This window comes from Piliocolobus tephrosceles, chromosome 9 (genome assembly GCF_002776525.5).
Source record: "Piliocolobus tephrosceles isolate RC106 chromosome 9, ASM277652v3, whole genome shotgun sequence".
Lineage (NCBI taxonomy): Eukaryota > Metazoa > Chordata > Mammalia > Primates > Cercopithecidae > Piliocolobus > Piliocolobus tephrosceles.
In genome coordinates, this window is record NC_045442.1 from 41,043,870 (window position 1) to 41,063,926 (window position 20,057).

The 20,057-nt window shown below is 38.3% G+C and overlaps 1 protein-coding gene and 1 pseudogene across 1 annotated transcript in view; one reads left to right on the plus strand and one right to left on the minus strand.

The window, feature by feature from the left end:
* The window catches only part of KIF11 (kinesin family member 11), a 60,434-nt gene that overhangs the window by 4,315 nt on the left and 36,062 nt on the right, over positions 1-20,057 (minus strand). The window contains exons 15-21 of the mRNA XM_023226261.1: positions 17,340-17,465; positions 17,104-17,262; positions 14,752-14,858; positions 8,220-8,499; positions 4,810-5,032; positions 1,419-1,570; positions 880-996 (exon numbers count right to left, since the gene is read on the minus strand). Of these exons, the coding sequence (XP_023082029.1) occupies positions 880-996; positions 1,419-1,570; positions 4,810-5,032; positions 8,220-8,499; positions 14,752-14,858; positions 17,104-17,262; positions 17,340-17,465 (1,164 nt within the window). The remainder of the gene's footprint in view (positions 1-879; positions 997-1,418; positions 1,571-4,809; positions 5,033-8,219; positions 8,500-14,751; positions 14,859-17,103; positions 17,263-17,339; positions 17,466-20,057) is intronic.
* LOC111552173 lies at positions 2,001-2,985 on the plus strand (annotated as a pseudogene).

Here is a 20,057-nt window from a genome sequence, read left to right on the forward strand (position 1 = left end):
CAGCCTGGGCAACAAGAGTGAAACTCCATCTCAAAAAAAAAAAAAAAAGAAAAAAAATGGGTAGAGGGTTGGGCACAGTGGCTCACGCCTGTAATCCCAGCACTATGGGAGGCCGAGGAGGGTGGATCACTTGAGGTCAGGAGTTTGAGACCAGCCTGGCCCACATAGTGAAACCCTATCTCTACTAAAAATACAAAAAAATTAGCCAGGTGTGGTGGTGTACGCCTGTGATCCTAGCTACCCAGGAGGCTGAGTCAGGAGAATCACTTGAACTCAGGAGGTGGAGGCTGAGTGAGCCGAGATTGTGCCACTCCACTTCAGCCTGGGTGACTCAGTCTCAAAAAAAAAAAAAAAAAAGTGGGTAGGAGAGGTCACAGGATTTAATTACATTGGATTAGAGCAGGCAAGGTGCTCAGGAAACATGGGGTAACAGTTCACAAGAGAAGAGCCTCAGGCAGGGGAAATCACTAATATAACCTAAGCAATCTCCAGTCTCTCAATCTTTTCAATCACTTTGCCTTCAAAGTCTGATTATGGGCAGAGATAGGTTCCAAGACTTACATGTCAAAGGTAGAAGGAAGAGAAATGACTGCTCTCAGTGTCCGAGTATATAGGAAGCAGAAAAGGAATAAATACAATAGCTAAAGACTATCAGCTAAGGATGTAGATTAAGTCAAATTCTGCCTTCATTTATTCTACAGAAAACCCCTTATCAATATCAGATTTTTGTAAATAATTCAAATCATAAGCCTTAACAAGCCATCCTAAGGAATAACTGAAAGGTTTTTGTTGTTCTACTCACCACAAATAATGCCTTTATACTGAATAGTAAATGAATGACTTACATCAGATATGGAAGGGTTATCTGATATGATATACCTGGAAAAATGGAACCCCGCCAATTGATGAACAATCCACACCGGCATCTACAGATGGCTCTTGACTTAGAGGTTCTTCGGTATACTGCCCCAGAACTGCCTTTTCTACATCCACATCCTGAAAGAAGAAACTGGATGAGTGACTAAGTCCAAGGGCTTAAAAGTCATCGCAAGAGTAACGGTAGTTTTCTTCCTTGAATATAACACAATGCCCATGGTATAATATGAAAGTGAAACCTCAACAAAATTATTAGAAAGTCTACAAATTAATGAAAATAATTCCTAATACATTTTTATAGAGAGTAGAGGTTCCTATATAACAATGTTACTAAGCACAATATTAAATATTGGCAATTATTATCTACTAGCATAATTTAAAAACTAGTAAGATTAAAAGAAACAAGCCTAAGGGCTAGGCCTATCATTAATGAGAGGCAGGGTAAGATTAAGGAGTGAAAAGTAAAATTCCTCACATGAAGTCAACCACATCAAGAGTTCACAAGAGAGTTCTATTATAAAATTATGATCCTTTAAATTTACCGGAACTGTCTCTTCTTTGTTGTTTTCTGAAGAGTTTAGCATCATTAACAGCTCAGGCTGTTTCCTTTTCAACTGATCAAGGAGATGTTCACGTGGTTCGGTTCTTACCAGTGTTGACGGGTATAAATAATTTTTCCTCTGTGGTGTCGTACCTTTAATGGACATTAGATAAGAGGTAACAATTAAAGTATGAGATGTAAATATTTTTAAAAAGTACTAAAACTTCCTAATCAATCTTGTCTTCTAAAAATATAAAATATAAAAGTATAATTGCCATATGAGAGGATCAGTCTTGCTAGACATTGTTTGCAACTAACAATATTTTCTAATTTGACAACAGATTTTACTATTTTCAAGATTCATCCTACTCTCTAAAACATGAAGTTTACCATCTCTGAGGATATATAAAAGATGTGTTATAAGCTCTAAAAGGAGTTGTAGTGTTCTGAAAAAAATGGCAGCATTATTGGAATGAGCAGATTTCCCAACATGGTTACTTTGATAGGAGTAATCATTTCACTATAAATGTGGTGTGGTGGTTAAATATTAACCAGTTATATATATATACTATGTTGCCCAGGCTGGTCTTGAACTCGTGGGTTCAAATGATCCTCCTGCCTTGGCCTCCCAAAGTGCTGGGATTACAGGCGTGAGCCACCGCATCAGGCCCCCAGTTATATTTATCTCTAATGAGCTCATGCTCTCGTAATTTACAAAAGTACTTGCCTTTTCACTCAACATTTACATTCCTAACTTCATTGAAAAGTAGACAGTAAATCTTACAGGTCTCTTGGGGAAAAAATAAACCAACATTCTATGTAGCACCATCCCCTTTTAACAATTGGTTTTTAAATTAAAAAAAAAAAAAAGAGTTTTGTGATATAATTGGCATACCATAAAACACTCATTTTATGTGGACAATTCAGTGGATTTTAGTGAGTTTACAGGGTATGCAACCATCACCACAATCCAATGAAGAACCCAATTATTTGTGCTGTGTAAAACAGCTTGTGGCTCTCCTTGCTCGCCTTCTGGCTTTGCCATGCCCTGCTCCGGAAAGACACCCGCCATTTCACCCAGTAAGTGGCCGCGGCCTGCAGAGGAGGGCGGCATGCAGCTCTGCTTTGCCCGGCTCTCCGAGCACGCCATGGCCCCCACCCGGGGCTCCACACGGGCCGCGGGCTACGACCTGTATAGTGCCTATGATTACACACCACCACCTATGGAGAAAGCTCTTGTGAAAACAGACATTCAGATAGCGCTGCCTTCTGGGTGTTATGGAAGAGTAGCTCCACGGTCAGGCTTGGCTGCAAAACACTTTATTGATGTAGGAGCTGGTGTCATAGATGAAGATTATAGAGGAAATGTTGGTGTTGTACTATTTAACTTTGACAAAGAAAAGTTTGAAGTCAAAAAGGGTGATTGAACTGCACAGCTCATTTGCGAATGGATTTTTTATCCAGAAATATAAGAAGTTCAAGCTTTGGATGACACCGAAAGGGGTTCAGGAGGTTTTGGTTCCACTGGAAAGGATTAAAATTTATACCAAGAACAGAAAACGAGAAGTCATGCCTTTTTCTTAAAAAAAAAAAAAAAAAAAAGTTTTTGCTTAAAGTGTTTTGCACTTCTATAAACTTACTAGCTTCACCTTCGAAAAGTACTGCATTTTTAATTTTTTTTTTTTTATGGTCAGGGAAAAGATCATTAAAAAATAAAACGCAAAGTTTTTCTTTGTGTTTGGATCAAAAAGAAACTTTGTTTTTCTGCAATTGATGGTTGTATGTAAATCTGCTTTGTGGTGACCTGATATAAAGTGTCTTCTTAAAATCAAATGTACATCAATTACAGATTTAAAAAAAAAACCCTGTATTTAACTCAAATGATCCCTCTTCAGCAACTTATTTTGCTTTGTTTTAAATCTTAAGCAATATTTTGTATTCAGTAAACTTAAATTCTTTCACAAGGTACAAAATCTTGCATAAGCTGAACTAAAAGAAATTAAAATGAAAAGGAGAGATTAAAGGTATTCCTTGTTCTTCCTTCTCTTCATTAGTTTAAAAACTTTTTAATCTTAAGATTCTTTGTGATGAGGGTGAGAAAAGAATCCTCAGTTTATTTTTCCACTATTAATCTTTCTTTTGATAAATCCTCTATTGACTGGGTAGAGGTATGTTTGTGAAAGACATGTAACTTGGGGATTTATTACCTTTGGTTTGTTCCCCTGAATTTCATCTCATCAGGCAAATTGTACTAGTTGTAGCTATGAGTTTCCCTAAGTGAAGTAGCAATAGGCTGTAATCGAGAAAATATGCCATTTATAGGGATAAGATAAATGAAATAATATATACTTCGGCCACCAGCTTTTTTTGTCTCTCATACATAAGCAGCACTTCATTGCAGATACGGGACTGATTCTGTGACTTAGCTTGATTAAAATCTTTTGGAAGTTTCTGCTAGTGTGCTTTCCTTTCTTTACTATGTTTCTCAAATTCCTTTGTGTCAGGATTTTTGGTGTCACTTAGGTTTTGTCCATCAGATTCTATGAGACACCAGGCATTGTTTTGAGGATGTGGGTTATATACATGGAGTGCTTCTGGAACTATCAGTTTGCTTGGCCACCCAATTTGTGGAAGCACAGGCAAGACTGTTCTTTTCTGATGATTCTCCAGGCCATTTAATACCCTGCAATGTATTCGTCCATCTGTGGGTTCATTAGTGAGTCATGAAATCAACTCACTGGGACATAGCCACCATTTTTGCGTACTGGGTTGGGCTATAAATTATTTCTGTTGTCAATAACATTTAAATGTTTTGCTGCTAAAAAAAAAAAAAAAAAAAAAACAGCTTGTTACATCTCTTCCATGAAGACCTCCCTGAATCATTACAGCCTACAATGATCTTTGACGTATCTGATCTCTCAAAATGTTGATTCCTAAATGCCAGTGGTCCACAGTGATCCCTGATCTCTTAAAACAGGGATTCCTAAATGGCAAGTCTATGACAAAATGAGAGGAACACAGAACAAAATGCACAATGTAGTAAACTTTGCATTAAACTAGATTTAGTTAGTTATGTCTCTCCAATATTTGTGGTATTAAAATGTCCTTTTACAAACAGTGCTTGGTTTGTATTTGTTTTAAAAATATCCCCTATTAACAAAGTCAATTCCCTGAATGTATGTGAAATTTTACTGAATTGTGATACCGCCTGTATCATGATAATTGATTAAAACTATTTTAAGGTTCCAATTTTCCCATTTTGAGTTGATTACAGTGAGACGGTAAATTCCTGTCAGGCAATGGCAGGATCTAATTTTTCTGAACATCTGACACTACATAGAGTTGAATTCAACTTCAAAAAATTTAACAATTCTATTTCTCTTTTAAAGTACCTGTTGGGATATCCAGTTTCAGATCCTGTTCCAGAAAGCAATTGAGCTTAGTCAAACCAATTTTTATGGTTTCATTAAGTTCTAGATTTTGTGCTATCAATTTTTCTTCATCAATAGTCATCTGATCAAGAAAAATGTTACGCTGCCTCTCATGAGCTGCCTTATGTCCATTTGATTTCTCAGTGATGTCTGAACTTGAAGCCTCACAACATTGGTTTACAACCTGTAAATGATGCAAACAAGTGTTTATAACTAAAATTAAAGTTGCCAGTGTTTTATTCAATATCATATTTTCCCTTACCTTTTCCATAATTTTTTTTTTTTTTTTTTTGAGACAAGTCTCACTCTGTTGCCCAGGCTGGAGTGCAGTGGCATGACTAGGGCTCACTACAGCCTTGACCTCCCAGGCTCAAGCCAGGTAGCCTGCCAGGTAGCTGGGACTACAGGCATGCCTGGCTAATTTATGTATTTTTTTGAAGAGATGGGGTTTCACCATGTTGCCCAAGCTGGTCTCAAACTCCTGGGGTCAAGCAATCTGCCCACCTTGGCCTCCAAAGATTACAGGCATGAGCCACCACACCTGGCCTTCAGTAATAAGATTTTAAAATACATACAAAAGTAGAGAGAACAGTATAATTAATCGCCTTGTATTCATTACCCAACTTCAACATTTACCAACAAGTAGCGTACAAACATTTACCAACAGGACTGGCCACTTAACTCCTCCACAAACCCAGGATTATTTTGAAACAACCTGTATCATTTCATCCATTTACTTCAGCATGTATCTCTAAGAGGTAAGAGCACTTTAAGACCACTATCACATCTGAAAATGTTAACACTGATTCCTTCCTATCAAATGTCTGGTCCATGTTCAGACTTCACCAGTTGTCTCAAATGTCTGTTACAATTGCTTTGTTTGAACCAGAATTCACCACTAGATTTGTTTTATAGGTCTTAAGTTGGTGACTATATAATTTATCATCCAAATTGGAAACCTTTTAGAGTGAAAGGGCCCATTCTTAATAATCATTCAAATACAACTTCAACAAGGACTGCCTCAGGCAAACTAAGACTTAAGGACCTCTAGTCTTAAGTCTCTTTTGGTCTACAGGTTATCTTTTCTCCTACTTTTTTCCCTTGGAAAAAAACTTGTTGCTTAAGACATGAGGTCTTTACCCTATTGAACATCACAAATTCTGGATTTGGTCAACTGCATTTCTATGCTTTATTTTCTACAAACTGGCTAGACCTAAAGGCTTGATTTAATTCAGATTTAATTTTCTAGCAAGAATATTTCATAGGTAGTACTGCAAACACAAAATGCTTTGCTGGGTCTCTCATGTTAAGATTTATCAGTGAGTTCAGGTATGGTTAGCCTATTAATTATAAAGTTCCCCATCAGCTTTTGATCAAATGGTTTAAGCCATCATTAATATCCACAGGGGTTATTTTATTAAGAGTTGCATACTGGTGATATATTCTATCATTTCTTCTCCATTTTATTAGCTTAGAGTCTAATGAAAAACTTTTCTTCATTACCCTGCTAAATCAAGATATGGAAAGACAGATGGATGCTATATTGTTTTTTTTTTTTGAGACGGAGTCTCGCTATCACCCAGGCTGGAGTGCAGTGGCCGGATCTCAGCTCACCGCAAGCTCTGCCTCCCAGGTTCACGCCATTCTCCTGCCTCAGCCTCCCGAGTAGCTGGGACTACAGGCGCCCGCCACCTCGCCCGGGTAGTTTTTTGTATTTTTTAGTAGAGACAGGGTTTCACCATATTAGCCAGGATGGTCTCGATCTCCTGACCTCGTGATCCACCCGTCTCAGCCTCCCAAAGTGCTGGGATTACAGGCTTGAGCCACCGCGCCCGGCCTATATTGTTTTTTAGGATGCTATATTGTTTCTTCTTATTTACCCATTTTCAGGACAATGTTTTGCTTCCCTGGCATGATCCAAAGAAGACCTATGAAATTTTTATGAGTTCCTAAGTTTTAATATATTTGATGTGTTTTAATCCTTTATGGCCATTATTCTTTTTGATGCTCAAATTATACCACCTTTGAACATGGGGAGGTTGGCTACTAAGACCTTTTGACAACCTTGAGACGGAGTCTCGCTCTGCCGCCCAGGCTGGAGTTGCAGTGGCCGGATCTCAGCTCACTGCAAGCTCCGCCTCCCGGGTTTACGCCATTCTCCTGCCTCAGCCTCCCAAGTAGCTAGGACTACAGGTGCCCGCCACCTTGCCCGGCTAGTTTTTTGTATTTTTTAGTAGAGACAGGGTTTCACCATGTTAGCCAGGATGGTCTTGATCTCCTGACCTCGTGATCTGCCCATCTCGGCCTCCCAAAGTGCTGGGATTACAGGCTTGAGCCACTGCGCCCAGCCCCTCAGAAATCTTTAACAGCTTTCTTACTTTCTGGTATGACAAGATCTCTAGGGTCATATATTGTACATTTCCTATCGCAAATCTGAAATTAGCTATTTGTATACAAACTCTAGTTCCCTTTAGTGAAAACAGCTTATATAGATTAAAATTTTTAATTCTTTGTACCTACTTCCTGAGAATGTTAGTAAAATCCTTCTAATGCAAAGAAAGAAAAACCAAGTTACAAAGGGCTCATGCAAGTATTAAGTTTAAGCAAATCCATAAACCTATCAAGTATCCTTTGGTTACCAGAACAATAACCTAAATACTTAATAATAGGTTTGAATGTACTTGGAGAAAAGTAAAAAGCATAGATAGGCCAGGCGCAGTGGCTCATGCCTGTAATCCCAGCACTTTGGTCTTGAACTCCTGGCCTCAAGTGATCCTCTCACCTTGACTTCCCACAGTGCTATCCCAGCACTTTGGGAGGCCGAGGCGGGTAGATCAAGAGGTCAGGAGTTCGAGACCAGCCTGGCCAACATAGTGAAACCCCGTCTCTACTAAAAATACAAGAAAAGTAGCCGGGTGTGGTGGCGGGTGCCTGCAACCCCAACTACTTGGGAGGCTGAGGCAGGATAATTGCTTGAACCTGGGAGGCGGATGTTGCAGTGAGCTGAGATCATGCCATTGCATACCAGCCTGGGCAATGGAGCGAGACTGCGTCTCAAAAAAAAGCATATATAAGTGGAAGGTATTACATATCAAAAAACAGGCTGCCCTTCTTTGAAGAAATACTAAGTTAGAAACCAAGGATAAATACAGGAAAGAAACTGTACAAATGTTAAATTAATTCCAAGATCGAGAAGACATATACCAAAGCACAAAACAAGATCATGTATAAGCATACCAAATATTATACTTAAAAGTTTAAGTCATTATAGCTTAAAATATCATTTGTTTTGAAATCTATTCTCAGCCAAGAATATTTAATTTTCTGATTATTATTCTCCCCAAAGTAAGTTCTAGTTACAAAGTTATTACCTCCAATAAGTTCTGAAGTTCCTGTTGCCTTTCATCTAAGGAAGATACCCAGTGTTCAGAAAAATAAACTGTTCTTGTGTTCAGAGACTCACATCGCTGTTCAGTCTCCTGAGATATTTTTTCCAGGTTGCCACTGAGTTTATCAGAGTGTTTTACAGACTCTTCAACCAATTTTGCACCTTCTTGGTTAAAATTTCTGAGTTCCTGTGACAAGCCATCAGAATCAGCACAAAATTTTTGACTGTGAAAAGTCATTTTGTTGACTATATCCTTAGATTTCCTATAGGAAAAGAGAATGACACTGTTGAAATGGGGAATTAAGACTCAAAGGATATATAACTTCCCAAGATCACTCACCTCTTAAGTGGCAGATCTGAACGTGGGCAGTCCGGCTCCAGGGCCCGTGATCTTAATAAATCTACATTGAGAATGGATGCCTTGGCCACTGTCTTTTCACAGCATTGCCACTAAATGACCTTTGAAAGGATCATCTTTGCTCATGAAACCTTTCACAGCCCTCCTCCAGTTACGATGCTTTCAAAATCTGTCTGCTTGTTTTATTCCTCTTACTAAGCAATGTTACTTCAGGGCATCTACTACAGCCTCTTGTCTAGTCCCTAAATTGGACAGTCATTCATTTATTCTGTTATTAAGCAGTTTCCCTTGCCTAGTATATAAAATAAATCATGAACATTATAAATGTTGTGTTTAAATTAGCTATAAAGCTTTCTAATAATTAAAAGAAAATTATATTGGGGTGTGACAAATTATACATATAGAACAATATAACATAAACTTGATATAAAATTAATGTTAGTTAGACATACATTTAAAATTCATTGATAATTTCCCTCTTTGTAAGTTTCCCTATAATAGCATTCCAAGTTATCTTATAGGACAAGATTTAAACCTTGTGGAATGAAGTGACTCTCTATTACCACTAGATGGTACACCACGTGGGTAAACCAAGTGAGTCAGCAAAGATGTTGAAAACCAAACTTACAAATGAAAGTCATAATGATTGAAAAAAGGGCAAGGCACAGTGGCTCACACCTGTAATCCCAGCACTTTGGGAGGCCAAGGCAGGCAGATCACCTGAGGTCAGGGGTTAGAGACCAGTCTGGCCAATATGGTGAAGCCCTGTCTCTACTAAAAATACAATAAATTAGCCGGGCGTGGTGGTGCGTGCCTGTAATCTCAGCTACTTGGGAGAGAGTGAGGCAGGCAAATTGCTTGACCCTGGGAGGCAGAGGTTGCAGTGAGCCGAGATTGTGTCATTGTACTTCAGCCTGGGCAACAGAGCGAGACTCTGTCTCAAAACAAAACAAAACCTCACAACTTAATGGGAAGATGAGATTGAGTTAAAAGTATTACAAGCCATGACAATAAATGCCAAGCGCAGTTATGTTCAGTGTGTATATAAACATCACCTAGATTCCTGAGTGATGAATACAAAGTCCCTAGACCATACTAGGAAACACTGGTGTAGACAATAAATGTCAGGAAAGCAGGAAAAATGATTTGCATGGGCCTTAAGAAACTATATCACACTTCTCTTCCTACTTCAACCCTACTCTAGTATTTCCTCCAAAGCTATGGAATGGCCTAGAAATCCATCAGTCTAGATACCAGGAATAAAAAGTAGGAAATACTTTTTTGATTCAGCATATAGGAAGAGTTCACAATGGAACATGCTATACTTAACAGGATCAAAAACAGGGTTGAAAAACAAATGATAGAAGTTAGGTAGGGATATATAAATGATAGCTAGAGTTTTAGAACAGCACTGCTCAAAAGAAGTATAATAGGAGCCACATATGCAATTAAAAATTTTCGGCCAGACGCAGTGGCTCACACCTGTAACCCCAGCACTTTGGGAGGCTGAGGCAGGCAATCACAAGGTCCGGAGTTTGAGACCAGCCTGGCCAACAGGGTGAAACCCCATCTCTACTAAAAATACAAAAATTAGCCTGGCGTGGTGACGAGTGCCTGTAATCTCAGCTACTCGGAAGGCTGAGGCAGGAGAATTGCTTGAACCTGGGAGGCAGAGGTTGCAGTGAGCCAAGATTGCACCACTGCACTCCAGCCTGGGCGACAGACCAAAGATTCCCTCTCACAAAAAAAAAAAAAAAAAAAAAAAATCTAGTAGATACATTAAAAAAGAAAATAGATAAATAGATAAAGCAATCCAAGTAACAATGTATTAGGTGTTTATTGCATATACAAACACCTAAGTAAAATATATGAAAATAATGACAAATACCAAAGACTCCCTCACAAAAAAAAAAAAAAAATCTAATAGATACATTAAAAAAGAAAATAGATAAAGCAATCCAAGTAACAATCTATTAGGTGTTTATTGCATATATAAACACCTAAGTAAAATATACGAAAATAATGACAAATGGGAAAGAGGAAACAGGAATATACTATTATAATGTCCTTTCACTACACATGAAATGGCAAATTATTTGATAATGGATTCAAATTATCTTAAAACGTATACTTTAGCCGGGCGCGGTGGCTCACGCCTGTAATCCCAGCACTTTGGGAGGCCGAGACGGGTGGATCACGAGGTCAGGAGTTTGAAACCAGCCTGGCCAACATGGTAAAACCCCATCTCTAGTAAAAATACAAAAATTAGCTGGGCATGGTAGTGTGCGCCTATAGCCCCAGCTACTCAGGAGACTGAGGCAGGAGAATTGCTTGAACCCAGGAGGCAGAGGTTGCAGTGAGCCAAGATTGCACCACTGTACTCCAGCCTGGGCCACACAGCAAGACTCTGTCTCAAATAAATAAATTAAACATCATAGATTATAAATTTGATGAAAAAGCAAGACCCAACTATATGCTATCTATAAGAAACCCACTTTAAATATAAAGACTTAGACCAAAAGGGCCGGGCACGGTGGCTCATGCCTGTAATCCCAGCACTTTGCGAGGCTGAGGCGGGCGGATCACGAGGTCAGGAGATCGAGACCATCCTGATTAACATGGTGAAACCCTGTCTCTACTAAAAATACAAAAAAATTAGCCAGGCGTGGTGGCAGGCGCCTGTAGTCCCAACTACTCAGGAGGCTGAGGCAGGAGAATGGCGTGAACTCAGGAGGCGGAGCTTGCAGCAAGGGAGACAGCGCCACTGCACTCCAGCCTGGGCGACAGAGCGAGACTCTGTCTGGAAAAAAAAAAGACTTAGACTAAAAATAAAGAGATGGAGAAGGATACATCATACAAATAGCAATCAAAGGAAAGCCGGAGAACCTGTATTCATTTCAGACAAAACAGACTTCAGAACAAGAGAGATTATCAGAAATAAAAGTGGATATTACATAATGATAAAGAGGTCAATTCTCCAAGGAGGTATAATAATCCTAAATGTATATGCACCCAACAACAGAGTTTCAGATACGCGAGGCAAAAACTGATAGAACTAATAAAAATAAATAAATAAATCTACAATTAGAGATTTCAATACTCCCCTCTTAGTCATTGAGAGAACAAATGGGCAGAAACTCAGGCCATGGATGACCTGAATAGCACTATCAGTCAACTTGATCAGAGTGACACATACAGAACACTTCATCCAACAAAAGCAGAATACAGATTTTTCTCATGTGGGTAGCACACAAACAAAGCATTATCAGAGTTAACACTGCAAGGGCTCTAAAAACTAAATTGTCAGTAGAACCACAGCCCATAAAAGTGAGCCTGGATCTGTATGCTAAGCCTAAACAGGGTAAATGCCAGCTAAAAAATACTTAAATAGGATCCTGAATCTCCTAACATAATACCCAAAATCTTCAAGGTACAATATGGAATCACTTATCAAGAACCACAAAATCACAAGTTGAATGAGAAAAGACAATCAGTAGACGCCAACAACAAGAAAACTCAGATGTTAGAATTGTCTGGAAAGAATTTTAAAGCAGCCATCATAAAAATGCTCTAAAAAGAAATTAAAATACTCCTGGGGGAAAAAAAATCTTAGCTAAGAAACAAGGTATAAAAAAAGCAAATGAAAATTATAAAACTAAAAATAAAAAAGCGGGGCCGGGCGCGGTGGCTCAAGCCTGTAATCCCAGCACTTTGGGAGGCCGAGATGGGCGGATCACGAGGTCAGGAGTTCGAGACCATCCTGGCTAACACGGTGAAACTCCGTCTCTACTAAAAAATACAAAAAGCTAGCCGGGCGAGGTGGCGGGCGCCTGTAGTCCCAGCTACTCTGGAGGCTGAGGCAGGAGAATGGCGTAAACCCGGGAGGCGGAGCTTGCAGTGAGCTGAGATCCGGCCACTGCACTCCAGCCCGAGGGACAGAGCGAGACTCCGTCTCAAAAAAAAAAAAAAATAAAAATAAAAATAAAAATAAAAAAGCAGTAACTGAAATAAAACACCTCACTGAATGAATTTAACAGTAGGTTAGAGATGACAGAAGGAGACTCAGTGAATATGAAGACAGATCAATAGAATTTCCCCAATGTGAACAACAAAGAGAATATATATATATCTGTAAGAAATATATTATACGTATCTCCTGAGGGACCAAAATAAAAGATCTAGCATTTGTGTCATCAAAGTCATAGGGGCAGAGAAAAAAAGAGTATAGGGCTGAAAACTATTCAAGGAATTAATAGATGAAAAATTCCCAAGTTTTGGTGAAAGGCATAAGCCTACACATTGAAGCAGCTAAACAAAACCCAAATAGAATAAACTCAAAGAAATATGAGTAGACAAAATATAATCAAGTTTCTAAAGACAAAAAAGTTTTGAAAGCAGCTGTACTGAGATTGCCTATAAGGGAACAATTACTTGAATGGCCACTGCCATTTCTCATTTCATAGAGGCCAGAAGAAGAAAATGAATAGCATATTTCAAATGCTGGAAAAAAATAATTGTCAACCCTGAATTCCATAGCCAGCGAAAATACCTTTCAGGAATGCAGGGGAAATCAAGACATTCTTGGACAAAGGAAAACAGAATTTGTGTCCAGCAGACCCACCCTTAAAGACTACAAGAAGTTCTTCACACTAAAGAAAGCTTGAAACTTTAGGAACTTTAATTTAGGAATTAAATGGGGAAAAATAGGGTAAATATAGTATCTTTCTCCTCATGAGAATAGAATACTCTATAGGCAAAAAAACTGAAACTCGACAAATCTCCTATGTTATATAAAAATTTTTAAATGGATTATGAATATAAATGTTAAACCATAAAGTTATAAAATCCCTAAAAAAGAAAACATAGGTCTGACTGTAGTGTATGGTAAGTATGCGGAACGGGCAAGCAATGAGGCTACAAAGCAACCTTAAACTCTAATACAGGCTGGAACTAGCAAGCAATGAGGCTACAAAGCAACATTAAACTCTAATATAGGCGGGAGGCAGTGATTCACACCTACAATCTTAGCACTTTGGGAGGTTGAAGTGGGAGATCAGTTGAGACCAGGAGTTCAAGACCAGCCTGGCCAAAACGGCGAAGCCCCATCTCTACTAAAAATACAAAAAATTAGCCAGGCATGGTGGTATGTGCCTATAATCCCAGCTACTCGGGACGCTGAGGCAGGAGAATCGCCTGAACTTGGGAGGCAGAGGTTGCAGTGAGCCGAGATCAGGCCACTGCACTCAGGCCACTGTACTCCAGCCTGGGCTACAGAGCAGGCTGTTTATTTTTGTCTCAAAAAACAAAACAGGGCCGGGCGCGGTGGCTCACGCCTGTAATCACCGCACTTTGGGAGGTCGAGGCGGGCGGATCACGAGGTCAGGAGATAGAGACCATCCTGGCTAACATGGTGAAACCCCGTCTCTACTAAAAATACAAAAAATTAGCCAGGCGAGGTGGCAGGTGCCTGTAGTCACGGCTACTCGGGAGGCTGAGGCAGGAGAATGGCGTGAGCCTGGGAGGCGGAGCTTGCAGAGAGCCGAGATCGCGCCACTGCATTCCAGCCTGGGTGACAGAGCAAGACTCCATCTCAGAAACAAAAACAAAAATAAAAAAACAAAACAAAACCCTAATACAGGAATCAGCAAACTTTTTCTTGAAAAGCCAGATAGCAAATATTTTAGGCTATTGTTCAATGACTTGGATGCAATGACTCAACTTTACCACTGTAGTGCAAAGGTAGCCAAAGACAACCAAAGACAACATGTAAATAGATGGGTATGACAGTGTCCAGTGAAATTATTTGCAGTAACAGGCATCCAGCCTGCTAGCCATAGTTTGCCAAACCCTGCTCTACTTAAGTGTATTTTTCATCAGTAATATAGGTTAGAAATTGTGAAATTACTTAGTGTGTTTTCTAAGATTGAGGAAATTCGAAAATATATTGTGGATAACAGCCAGGTTTTTCACTGTCTTAAAAGAGAGCACAAATACGCAATGAAAAGACATTTATATGCATGTATATATACACATACATAATAAAATATCAACAAAATTTGAAAGTACACAGAGGAATTATTTGTACTATTTAAAGCTTTTTCTTCTGAAATAATTTCAGACTTACAGAAAAGTTTAAGAGAATTTAAAAATAGCTTACTGCTGTATATTTTCCTGGACACTACTAAGTGGTTTCTGTATATTTTCACACTTTTCTTCCAAAGCACAGAATCTCTCTGTCCAAAGATTGATTAACTGGCAAAGTTCCTGTAAGAAAAGTGTGGGAAGTGAGGAGACTTAAAATTATGACACTTGAACATTTTTTATGACTGATAACAAAACAAGAAATATTGTCCATAGGTGTTAATTATATAAATTCTTGACACGAGAGCTTTAACTCTACCTTTCTTCCACAGAGGAAAGCAGTGGAAGTGATATTAAAATGTAGGATTTTTTTTTTTAGAGACAGGGTCTCACTCTGTTGTCCAAGCTGTAGTGCAGTGGCACAATCATGGCTCACTGCAGCTTCAACCTCCTGGGCTCAAGGGATCCTCCGTCCTCAGCCCCCAAGTAGTTGGGGCTACAGGCATGAGCCACCATGCCTGGCTAATTTAAACAATTTTTTTTTTTGTAGAGACGCAGTCTCACTATGTTGACCAGACTGGTCTTAAACTCCTAGCCTCAAGTGATCACCCTGCCTCAGCCTCTCAAAGTGCTGAGATTACAGATGTGAGCCATCACATCCAGCCAGGATTTTTTAAAAAGTAAATAATTAGCAAACTTTGTTATTTTAACTCTAGGTAACAAATTACTTTCAGTGTACCTCAAAACTACTCAAACAACCCCATATATCACATTATGTTTAAGACCAACTTTGACAGATATATATAGTAGCTTTGTAACTGATAACACAACTAGAAGGGAAAATTAATGTGATATACTAATGGGTCAAGCAATCCAAAAATATTATCAATTACTGGAGCTAAAAAATTTTACAGAACCTAGTTGGATCATATTAACAAAATGTAAATAGTCTTATCTTTGCTCATATTTTACATTTTTGAAAACAAGCTCTTGTAGGCATATAACATGCTACATTGCAAAATGAAGAAGCCATCCTAATGACAAAGGAAGAGCTGAAAATACATCTAATATTCTTATTCACTGTTCAGTCTGCTGGTTGGCCAGTATCTCTGAATAACACATCAGTTGACAATACATATCTAACATTCTGATCATGAATAAAGTCTGTCAGTATTTTTACTAGTCTCAAAGGTATTATCAGATTAATAATTTGAATGTTAATGCAGGTATTATCATATTTATCCATATGTAAATGTGTTCAAAGTTTTACACAATTATTTTTATAGTGCTCATTTCAAGTTCTGGAAAACCTAAGAAATAGCTCACAAACTGAACTTGCTTCCTTAAAGCCAGGGAAGCCAAACTATTCATGCTAAGATACTTTTCAGATCAGATTTTTTTGTTTTTTTTTTTTAAACAACTGCCTAACAATTTTAAGCATTTCAAAACAGTAAATTTATAAAAAGCCTTAGATCAGTCTTAGAATATACACCTAAAAAGTTCTCAACAGGTTTAAGGGAAATAACCTATGCAGATGTATGAGAAAATGCTGCAAGTTTAAGTTGCCAAGAAACACACAGAAGAGACACTCAAACATGGATGCTTTTCAGGTAATACAATCACTCCCACCTTCTGTAAGATGATCTACATACTATTAGATGCTCACAAGGTCTCAGTTTCCTCATTAAATCTGACTAGTAATAGAATTTATATCTATATTGATGGGAGGAATAAACACACAGTTAATTGCTCAATAAATGTTAACTATTATAAGAGTTCAGTCATATCATAATAAGCTTATTTAATAAAACTTTAGACAGTCATTATTAAAGTCTTAAGAATACCAGAAGCTGTTTTTCATATATCTGATATTTATAGATTATGGTTTGAAGGCTTGGTTTTGGTTTAAAGCCTCATATAATGAGGAACAGTTTACAGGGAAGATAAATCATGAATTACATTTATAATCAATAAGAATTATAAATTGTATCAATTTACTATGTTTTAAATGTCTATCAATGAGACAGAAATAAGAGAAAAGTAGGACTTGGTTTATGAAAGACAACTATCCATGCCATCCTAGAAAGAAGCAACTTAGCAAGTTTTAATGTAGATACATGATCACTTTAAATGTTATAACCATTCTTCTCTAAAGGTATGTTTCTCCAGATTCATCTTTCATCTCGATGTGACGAAAGGACTGTTCTGTCATATTGTGGTTCTGCATGGGGTTCTAGAGGTAGCAAAACTTCAAATATTAAGAGAAGTATTCTCAATTGCTTTACAATAATTACTGTTATAAGCAACACTGGCTACGGTATTTTCAGGTTTTACAGTATTCAGATTGTATAACATAGATTAATTATCAAGTTATATCAAATCATCCTAAAACTCTTTCTGCACTCCCCAAGTCAGCTAAACAACATACCTGGGAATGGGTCTGCTTTATGGTCTTCAGGTCTTCAGTTAGGTTTCCACATTGCTTTTGTGACTCAACCAAGGAAGAAATGGTATTTTCTTGTAGTTCGTGTAGATTGTTACACAGTATACTGAGAAAGCCATCTAGTTCCTTTTTTTGATCTTCTATCTTTGAAGAAACAAAAATGAGTTTCCTTCTTAAACAACACATCAATTTTGAGATATTAAGAACACAGCATTTGTTACCTTATCAGCCACTGTCAATGAAGTCTTGAAAATATGTTTCAGTTGACTATTGATTTTCAGTATAGACACCACAGTTGGGGATAAAATCGTTTCCAGTGAAGTTAGAAGATCAGTCTTGAGTACATTCTGGTTTTAAAAATAAACAAATAGGTCTTCAAAAAGAATATTTCCATTTCCATAAACCTTTCTAAATGATATCTTAAACACTTTGGTAGCTAAATATTCACATTAAAATTCTCAATTTCCATTCTCCATTTTTTTTTTTTTTTTTTTTGAGACAGAGTCTCATTCTGTTGCCCAGGTTGGAGTACCATGGCAAGATCTTGGCTTACTACAACCTCTGCCTCATGGGTTCAAGTGATTCTCCTGCCTCAGCCTCCCGAGTAGCTGGAATTACAGGTGTGAGCCACCACACCCAGGTAATTTTTGTATTTTTAGTAGAGATGGGGTTTCACCATGTTGGCCAGGCTGGTCTCGAACTCCTGACCTCAGGTGATCTGCCTGTCTAGGCCTCCCAAAGTGCTGAGATTACAGGCGTGAGCCACCGTGCCTGGCCCCATTCTCCATTCTTTATAGTCTACATAGATAAATCAATATAATAATATAATAATTTATTATATTACAATAAATATAATAATTTCTCTTTTTTTCAAGCCCAGTGAAAACATAGAATTTTTTTTTTCTTTTTTTGAGATAGAGTTTCACTCTTGTGGCCCAGGCTGGAGTGCAATGGCGTGATCTCAGCCTCACTGCAACCTCTGCCTCCTGGGTTCAAGCGATTATCCTGCCTCAGCCTCCCGAGTAGCTGGGATTACAGGCACCTGCTACCATGCCGAGCTAATTTTTGTATTTCAGTAAAGACAGAGTTTCACCGTGTTGGCCAGGCTGATCTCGAACTCCTGACCTCAGGTGATCCACCCACCTCGGCCTCCCAAAGTGCTGGGATGAGCTACCGCACGAGCCAGAACAATTTCTTAATAGTTTAATGAAATAGAAGTCAGAAGAATTCAAAAGAGAGGAAAATGACAGTCAATTAATAAGATTTCAGCACTCCAAAGAAAATAAATTTTTAAAAACCTACAGGTAGGCCGGGCGCGGTGGCTCAAGCCTGTAATCCCAGCACTTTGGGAGGCCGAGACGGGTGGATCACGAGGTCAGGAGATCGAGACCATCCTGGCTAACACGGCGAAACCCCGTTTCTACTAAAAAATACGAAAAACTAGCCGGGCGATGTGGCGGGCGCCTGTAGTCCCAGCTACTCAGGAGGCTGAGGCAGGAGAATGGCGTAAACCCGGGAGGCGGAGCTTGCTGTGAGCTGAGATCTGGCCACTGTACTCCAGCCTGGGCGACAGAGTGAGACTCCGTCTCAAAAAAAACAAACAAACAAACAAACAAACAAACAAAAAAAAAACCTACAGGTATACTTTAAGAAAATAAATTTCAAACAAGTTTAGGTTACCAGTCAAAAAGGCTGAGACCAAGTAGTCACCAAGATTAGCCCTTGGGCTGGAAGTATTTAACTCTGAAGATCTGAGATGACTTATATCCTATTGTATCAGAAGAACTTGTGAAATATGTTGTTCTTGTCAAGAAATGGGAAAAATTAAGAAGGTAGTATAGATCGGAAATATTTATAAAAAGAAAAAAATCCTGATCTAAGCTCCTTTTGGTAGGATAGGGCTGAGGAAGTATAACAGAAATACATTAGTAAATACTTATAGGCCTACTGGCATTCTTTTGGAAAGAAGAGCTAGCATATCAATTTCAACCAATTTTGTGAGAGCAACATTCCTCTTTTCTTTTAATTCAAGAAAAAATCATAACTTGGTAAGTAGAAATCTATCAGTTCAGGCATAGCTTATTTTATTGTGCTTCACCCTACTATGCATCACAGATACCAAATTTTTACGAATTGAAGGTTTGTGGCAACCCTACCTTAAGCAAGTCTATCAGTGACTTTTTTCAAATATCATGTGCTCACTTTCTGTTTCTGCATCACATTTTGGTAACTACTGTAGTACTTAAAACTTTTTCATTACACATTGTGATCAATGATCTTTGATGTTACTATTATAATTGTCTTGGGGTACCGTAAACTGTACCCCTATAAGACAGCAAACGTAATTGATAAACATTGTTTGTGTTTTGATTGTCCCACCAGGCGTCTGCTGGAATTACAGGCGTGAGCCACTGTGCCTGGTCAACATAACCTTTATATGCCCTGAGAAACCAAAAAATTCATGACTTGCTTTATTGTAATATTCACTTTATTGCAGTAGTCTGGAAGCAAACCTGCAACATCTCTGAAGTATGCCTGTATATATAGAGACCACCATTTAATGAATGAATCAATATTTGAAAAGTTAGTACTGACAGGGTATCTTTTAACACTGTCAAATTTGGGTGATTGAGAAAACCTATCAAATAATGTCATCTAAGCAATGAATTGAGGCAGAGGGTCAGCTAACATTTGTAGTATTTACTTGGAAAATGTTTAATAAATATTGTTAAACTGAAAAAGGGAGGCAAAGACCCTGCACAAAGAAAACAAATTATATGGCTAAGAACTTCCTAGACCAACCATACAATTTTAAAATAAAGACTATATATAAATCAAGTATGAAGGAGGTAATATGAAGTGCAATTAGATGAGTGACTTCCATAGAACTGTGGAGAAAAGATATACAGTTATGGCCCAGAAGGGCATAGCCACACAGA